This window comes from Sander vitreus, chromosome 16 (genome assembly GCF_031162955.1).
Source record: "Sander vitreus isolate 19-12246 chromosome 16, sanVit1, whole genome shotgun sequence".
In the NCBI taxonomy this organism is placed as follows: domain Eukaryota; kingdom Metazoa; phylum Chordata; class Actinopteri; order Perciformes; family Percidae; genus Sander; species Sander vitreus.
This window is the reverse complement of record NC_135870.1, coordinates 27,975,330-27,984,026: the sequence shown is the minus strand read 5'-3', so window position 1 is coordinate 27,984,026 and position 8,697 is coordinate 27,975,330. Positions and strand designations below refer to the sequence as shown.

Here is an 8,697-nt window from a genome sequence, read left to right as displayed (position 1 = left end):
TGTCCCATTCAATCCTATGGCATAACTGTAGTATATTTACACTTTACAAAAATGGTAAATGGTTTATTGTTACTGATAGTTGTAACTAAACTTTGTTCCCTTGTCGCATAGTGCCTCAGCCAACTATTATTTCCATACATCAGATGTATTGTTTTGTTTGACCAACAGTCTAGATCTCAAACATATTCAGTTTACAGTTATAGGAAATGGAGTTAAGAAGCATTAGATAAATGTCAACATTTTAGCAGATTTGGATTTCTGTCAATCAACACTTGAGCACGGTTTAGTTTATGCACTCTGTTTAAATGCCGTCTTTAGCTTAGTGCTACAGTACCGGATCCACCTCGGTTTCATTCTTCGAACATTTCATTATTACCATTTTAATTTGGTTTTACTTTATTAAATGACCTAAATGGGGTTAAATGAGCAGTTTGAACAGGGATTAACCTTCTGAGGACGAAAGACGCACCGGCGCGTCCAAACGATGTTTGACAAAACTTATAATCACATATAACCTAAGACTATGGTAAACTTATTTCAAGCACCGACAACAAGGTTAAGGTTTGTTTTCAAAAGAGATTTTAGGATATAAAAAAAAAGCCAACATCGACGTTTCAGTTTTAACGCCAAATTATCTCTTTACACATTGCTCTAGGAAGAACTATACGGAAAGCTTTTTTTTCCTGAATATTTTGATATGAAACACACACGGATCAGTTATATGCAAATACTTTAAAAAGGTAAATTTAAGAAGATATGTGAAAATGCCCTTAGACCTCAGAAGTGGTTGGGTTGGAGCATGAAGCTTTCATTCACATTTTTCATCCATTGCACTCCTAAACCAGGGATTGCCAGGGCCGTAACAGCCATGCCTACATTACCATTGATATAGCACATCCAATGTAAAATGTGTTGGGTTTTGATGAACCAGATCAGGCATATTGCACAGTTGTTTCTAATATGTAGCACACTGGCACCTCAGTGTTTGCAGATGGAGCTAGTTCCCAGTGTCAGCCTCTGTAGGCTACAGTGTGTCATTCATAAATACTGTTAAGGATTTTGTTCATGAATGATGCCTAACTGATAGGTTTTATAAAGCTATTTCATACCAGTTGTGTTAGGTTTACCCACTGACTGGATATCCTGGTTCTCATGTACAGTTTTTCTTTGTGTGATTTATGGGAATCTGATTGGTACAGCTCTATTTCTATCGCTGTTTTACAGTCATGGTGGAAGTTAATGTTTAAAAATATTAGAGACTCACTTAATGTTTCTGTTTGGAGTTCAAATGTGTGGATACATAAAGAGGATTTACCGCGCTTTCACGTATGATCGAAACATTTGCTGTGAGTTTTTAGTTCTCAAGAATCACACAGTGTTTGATCGAATATCATAGTAGATGTGTGAATTTCTCTCTAGAGAATGTAGATTGATCACTTGGACATCTTAATTCTCCATCACTTATTCTCTCTAATTTAAAGTCATTGAATGTTTCAATTTATGCTTTCCAGGAAGAAATAATGTCTAGAGCTGAAAAAAACAAAAAAAACAATGGATGTCAGTGACGGCAGGTAGCCACTGTTGGGGGGTTTGACTGTTATTTATGAAGATGTATGTGCTGAAAACTAAAAGCAAAAAAAAAAAAAAAAAGTTTGTTAAAGTAAATTACTGCTTCAGGGGAACTGCTGTGTCACAAACTGTTTGAGATTTCATCTACTAATTTCATAATGTTTCTCTGTTATTGATTTTTTTGTAACTGCTGTGTAATCCAAAATGGAGTGAAGAATATTTGATCCAAACATGATGGGATTTCAGTTTTTCCTGCTCTAAATAGTACAGGCCATTAGTGTAAAGATATGAATAAGCAATAAAGATGGAGTGGTAAAAAATGGGATTCCTGTGTTGTTTTTCTTTTCATTACAGGTTATTAAATTGTGTTAACTGATTAATGAAGTGGTGAGCCTTGAACTCTGATATCTGACAAGGTACTCCCAGGTTTCCACAAGTTAAATTTAAAATTTTGAAGACCTTTTAATACCATTTAGAATGATATTTAAAGGGAAGTGTTTTTTTCAACCCTATGTTCCTATGTTTTTGTGTCTAAGTGACTGATGGGAACACCAATCTTTGACATTGGTCCAGTATTAGGAAGATCGCTGCAGTCGGCAGCAGCCAACCAGGCTACAATAGGCTCTGAATAGTTTTTCCATCACAGAAAACAATAAATGGAAACACACCAGTGTGTAGACCATGATGTAGACCTATGTACAGATATTAAAAAGTAAAAGAATAAACAAATTGTAGTCAATTTTGCATATATATACATACAGTGTCAATGTGTCTGAGTGAGAGGAAAAAGTCCTGATACTAGTAGTGTCCATTGACCAAGTGGTTACAGTATCAGCTGTGTATCTAACATCCAGCATTCAATGTGAGCCAGTGAGCACTTCTGGAAACTCTACAGCGGACCGCTGATCCAAAGTTGTCCAAAGTCCAAGTACTCCTTAACTGTGATGTTCCGGTGAGACTAAACAGTGGAGCTTTTGTTAACCTCTTACACTAAAATGCTTCAAGAGTCTCACCCTGTATTATATCAGGCCTATTACATTTTTAGACTTGAGTGTATTGGGTAGTTTCTGTGTCATACAGATACACTGTTCCGTGGACAGCAGTACAAACAAAATATTAATGGTCAGTCCAATGAAGTAGAAAGGTCATTCCCACATTGAGGACAACGCAACACATTTAGTCTCTAAATAGGTAAGTAATAACCTGCAGTAGTTTGTACTATAAATCTATCACTACTTACCGTAGCCATACTACGGAAGAAAAACATTATTTGAGCTCTGAGTTTAAAGTCAGAACTCAAATAAATTTTTTCAGATGTGGCCCTAATCCTCTTCCGTAGTACACTGTATGGCTACTGTAAGGAGTGATAGATTTATAGCACAGACAACAGCAAGTAATTATTTAGCCAGACTAAATCCTCAGAATTATAAGAATAAAAAACATTTTTTATTAGAACTCTGACCTTTTTACTCAGAATTCTGACTTTTTTCTCAGAACTCAAAGAAAATGTTCACATGTGGCCCTTATCCTCTTCCATAATATGCTGCACTGGTGATGCTGTGACTTGTATAGTATGAACCCATACCATGTGTGAACAGTGTGATGATCCCTGGCTCCAGTACTTAATCTTAACACACTGCCATGCCGTTTATTCTCAGCACAAAACCCATACTGGAAAATTCCCAGAGCTTTTGGCCATGTCTTCATCAGCTAATTGATTTTGCACAGTTGATATGAAGATGGTTCATTTGTTATAATGTGAAAGATGGAACTGAGACTGACCTATACTGCAGAACCAGCTACTGCATTTATTGGGGTTTCCTCTCATTTTTCAGCATTAAATTTGGACACAACCCCCGAAATTTACTTTTATTGTTTTATATACTCAAACATGCCCATGATCGTTTATGCCTATTCAAGTCTCAAGTCAAATCACATATTGTAAATACTGCCATAGAATGACATTACAATAATTGTCAATTATTTCACAGACATTTGAAATGCTCCATGTATTAAAGAGTCAGTTTCTTTCCTCTAGTACATCTAGCCAGATGTTGTAAACATTCGGGGCTCAGCCCAGACGTAAAGCAGTCGGGGCTGACATGCCCCCCTGGGGAGATTCTTTTCCCATTTGCAGCAGTTATATACACTTTTTCTCCAGCCATTTGAGATAATAGAATGCCTAATAATCTGTACATTGTTTAGGGAAAACATGATAGAGTGATAGAGAGATCCCGTAGAGCCTACATTCTGTATGGTATCTCATTTTTCTCCAACTGTCCTAATTCTGAAACCAGAACACAAATGTTAAGGATGACTCATTTGACTCCTGCCACCTAAAAAGAAGCAAAAATGGATGCTCCTATTTTTAAATTGCATAACATAAGTAGCTGGAATTTGGCATGAACAGCATTACTAACCTTGAAACCTATTTTTGTTACACTATACTGGAGTAGAGTTCACAGAATGAATGTTTAGCTAACAAATCTGTGACTGTTGAATCCATCCGATAATAATCTGGGCTGCTCTAAAAGAATCATCTGCAAATAAAGAATCCCCAACAATGCTGAAATGTGGTCCTAAATACTCTGAATTGACTATTAAGCAAACAGAAGAACGTTATAACATGATATTATTAATTAGTATAGACAGATAGAGATTTTTTTTTTTTAAACCCTAAAAAATGTGGGGCTTTTGAGAAAAGAGTATGAGTTGTAACTCGCCCCTGCTGCAGTAGTAGCCATGCAGACAGTTTTACTTTACTCAGGTTTTGAGATCTGTCAGAGATTTCTGCCTCCACTCCAATACAGGGGAGGTGAATGGCATCAATAAACTCAATGCACGGTGTAGGTTATAATCCACAGAATAGTGAACAGTTTTCATTAAAACTAATCCATACAATGAATATTGTGTTGACATTGTATTCCGTTGTAGGCCTATGTGTGGATGTGTAGTCGGAGGTCATCGTGGTACAGTACATGCTGCAGGGAGAAGGGAGTCGTGACTTACAGCCCGGTGCTGTGGTCACTTTAAACGCAGGGCGGAGAGCAGATTTCCGATCGTCCGTGAAGTGGATTAACTGCTTCAGTCCAGTCCTACGTCTGCTGCTACATCATCTCAGTTGATCCGGAGAATTCCCTCCACTGGGAAACACAACAAGCCCTGCCTGTATGCTCAGATCATCACAGTACCATGGACTTCAACGTAAAAAAACTGGCTTCTGGTGCAGGGGTCTTCTTCACCCGAGCAGTGCAGGTAAGCCGCAAATAATTTCCTGGACATCCGGGCAGTAGACCGAGCAGCCTCCAGTAACGGTAATATTACCGTCACACTGCAACTGCACCCTGCGTGGATGAAAAATAGCTTTGGGCCATTAGCAGATTTGAAATAACATTTTTTAAAGATGAACTAAGGTATACTGTGCGTCGTGTATTTTGATGAGAACGGCCAGCACTGTAAGCGGATAAAGGCTTGTCAATCCATTATTGATGGCTGTGATCGAGTGTGTCACCAGCAGACTCCCCTCCAAGTTCTGAACAGACGCCAGGGATAATGAGCTTTTTTTTTGTATAACCATGTTATGTTTTTCATGCCTACCTGTCCCAGTTAGCTGCCAATTCTGTATTAAATAAAACTTGACACCAAACCCCCTTAAAAAAAACTGGCAATAATGAAAAGGATTCCATTTGTATTACAAACTGCGCAACTAGTAGAACCAAACCTACCTTCACTGACGAATCGTTCGAGTTCACTTAGAAATTCGGCATCCATGTAATATACCAAAAATAACTTATTTGATATTAGTTGTCGATTTTTGTCATTAGTTCCTTGGTACAATCCTTGCATTTCCCTTTCAAAACACATCGGTCGGGTGTAATCACGTGTACATCCTAAATTATCCCTAATATTACGTTTTCTTGGTCAACCATTTGTATGCCGGATGAATCTAAACTCACTATCGATAAGTACACGGTCTGAAAGTTATGATGTATCAAAACGTATTTTTGCCGATTATCGGAAAAAGCCTCGAAGTAGAAGATTTTGCAATGGAATGTTTGAGGGGCTATGAGACACGTTCCCATACAGTCTATGGTTCCCATCATCACTGAAAGCACGTATCGTATCTGACAGCCTTTATTAAATACATGTGGTTCTATTTTTACAGCTGCAATACATCGGTCAGATCTGAAACAAGCCTCTATAGGTATTAAATAAAATCATTAATAATCAGATTTATTGCAAGAGTGTGTTTTTTGCACTCAAATGAATCTCTTAAAGTGTGCTGGGCCAAAACATCACAGTATTTAAGCCACCCCTGTATTTGAAGCATACATCTTTTAATTTTTCATTTGAATCCAATCCAATGCAACCATAAGACACATTGAGTTTCAGTGCTGTGACCACAAAACGTGACCCAGTGTTAGCTAACAAGTCTGGTAGCTACTGTAGTTTCATTTCCGACACATTATAGACCGTTTTCACGGCAGACATGTTGACATGTCATAGTAGGAAAAGCACAGGTGCATTCAAAACCATAAACGATGGCTGCATTCCACTTAGCAGAGGCCCTGGTATTGTACATGCTGACTCACTGATATAGCTCACTGGGACACTTGATGGAATTGAGCCATCGTTAAGGTTATCAATTTCAGCTGTGCTTTTCCTACTATGACAAGTCAAATAGTTGTGCAATGTTTGATTGAATGGATCCATGAATGCAACAAGTTCAGATCACTTTTCTGGAGGTTGTCCCTTGGCATTATGGGAAACAATGGAAACTACAGCGGAGGTGCAGAGGAAGTAGGCAAGACAAACTGAGGGGGAAAAAAACAACAGATGTCAGCACAGCAGAACTCCTGAACTGCCCTCAACAGTAAAAAGCCAACTATATGGAAGCAAATAAGAGACAAAAGTATTTGAATTTCAACAGCCGTTAATCAGAATCAGAAAGCAGTTTATTGTAGTGAAAACTACATGGAATTTGCCTTGGTGATTGGGTGCATACATACAAACAAACATATTAAACATTAATAAGAATAAACATGATGTAACATTTTTTCATAGTGACAGTAAGAAAAGTTCTACAAAGTGCTTGTATCCCATGGGCTGGATATTAGATGTTAAAAGGTTAATTAAATTCCCACAATCTAATTACCCCTCAGCTAACCTGAGGTCTTTGGGGTCTGGCCTGGGGCCTGGTAATCTAGCCTTGCATTGACTGTCTGTCTCCTATAGTCCCTTCTGAGTTTTGTTTTTTCAAGAACTGAGAACATGTGACATGTAATTTGTTCTGATCCACAAAGCTGTTGTCAGTCAGGGTTTTGCCTTCTGCTATATGTCAGTGATGGTGAATTTCTCTGTCATCTGTGTGGTTTTTAAGTCCAGCTGGCTGCTGCCTTCTGTCAGTCACACCAGGCACGTCTTGACTAGAGCTGTAACAATTCCAAATGTTGCTGTACAATTAAGTGTCTTAAAACATAATTGCAATATAATTGTCTCTTTCAGTCAAATTGAAAAAAAATATTTATTTATGCATTACTTTTTTAAACAAATTAAAGTTTTGAATAGGGCTGGGCGATATGGAGAAAATCAAATATCACGATATTTTTGATCTCGATATCTCGATATCGATACCGCAACGATATTGTAGTGTTGACTATTGGTGCTTTCACAAAATATTTATTTGATAAATAATCATCAGTAATAAATACACAGCCTATGAAGTAAACCACACCTCTTTGTTATCATAAAACCTTTTTTAAACCCTTCCGTCTTTTTTGTTGCTATGAACGTTTTTAGGGTTAAGTGCCAACAATTAACAATTGAAATAATAATAAAAATACATAGGCCGACCAATAATCACTTATATAATTACAATTTGGCATATCTAAACAACATCAACAATTATCAGTCATCGCCTTAAGACCTTAGCTAATGTAAGCAATTAATTGCCGTTAAACAAAGAAATTGCGATTTTTTTTATATATATATATATATATATATATATACATACACACATATACACATATATATATATATATACATATATACACATACACACACACACAGTCCAACCCAATTAACTGATGTCTTTTCACTTATTAGATACTGTGTGTAGGCTATATATGTCCTGTTAGCTGTGATAGATGTTACATGCCTGCGATATACACTCAGGATCCTGACTTTGTCTCCCAGTTCACAGAGGAGAAGCTGGGCCAGGCTGAGAAGACAGAGCTGGATCCCCACTTAGAGAACCTGATCACTCGGGCCGACTGCACCAAGAACTGGACTGAAAAGATCTTAAGACAAACCGAGGTGCTGCTGCAGCCCAACCCAAGTAAGAGAGGAAAAAAAGCCATCAGCTCATATGGAGTCCCACATAAAAAAAATGGCATTTATGGCTTTCTGGTTAGTTAAAAGTATAACTGAATAAGAAAAACAATTGCAAAAATAGTTGATTAATTTAAATTGAGTGTAAAAGAAATGAAATGCATTATCCATTTGTATTCCTCAATATATTATTTGAAACATGTTTCAAACAATCAGTAGGCAAAAACATTTGTCAGTTCATTAAGCATCACACTGCAACATTGCAATTGTGTTTTTTTTGTCACCAAGCAATTTTACACTTAGACATTCTTATAGTCCTACATTAAAGGGTAATTTCATTTTATTTTTTTTTAACCTGGACCCTATTTTCCCATGCATTTTTTTTTAAATGGAGTCTAGTGGGTTTGGCGATAGCGATTATTCACAGTTTCATGTTAAACAAAATGATCTTACTCTAACAAAAAAAAAAAATCAACCTCTGTAGGGCTCATTTCCATAATGTCAGACACAAAAATAATCGGAGCCTGTTAGGGGCAAAACAAGCATGTTTGTGGACGTAAATTGAAGGTGCGCAATTACCCAATAACTTATATTGTAGCTTGTTTCGCCGCTGCCTACTGCAGCGATCTTGCTTAATACTGGACCAATGTCAAAGATTGTTGTTCCCATCAGTCACTTAGGTCGCTGTCCTCAGCACGGTCGGTTAAGATCTTTACCTTCTGTTCGAGTTCGGCGAGCTTGTTTTCCTGAGAGGTTGTGCGGTCCTCGCCATCAGAGATACGTTTCTCAGTCTCAGTT

The 8,697-nt window shown here is 37.4% G+C and overlaps 1 protein-coding gene across 2 annotated transcripts in view; it reads left to right on the top strand.

Moving 5' to 3' along the window:
- Positions 1-4,623: 4,623 nt before the first annotated feature.
- Positions 4,624-8,697, top strand: part of sh3glb2b (SH3-domain GRB2-like endophilin B2b) — a 52,516-nt gene continuing 48,442 nt past the window's right edge. For both annotated transcript variants that reach the window (XM_078271331.1, XM_078271330.1), the window contains exons 1-2: positions 4,624-4,824; positions 7,765-7,906. In XM_078271331.1, the coding sequence (XP_078127457.1) occupies positions 4,762-4,824; positions 7,765-7,906 (205 nt within the window). In that variant the 5' untranslated portion in view covers positions 4,624-4,761. The remainder of the gene's footprint in view (positions 4,825-7,764; positions 7,907-8,697) is intronic.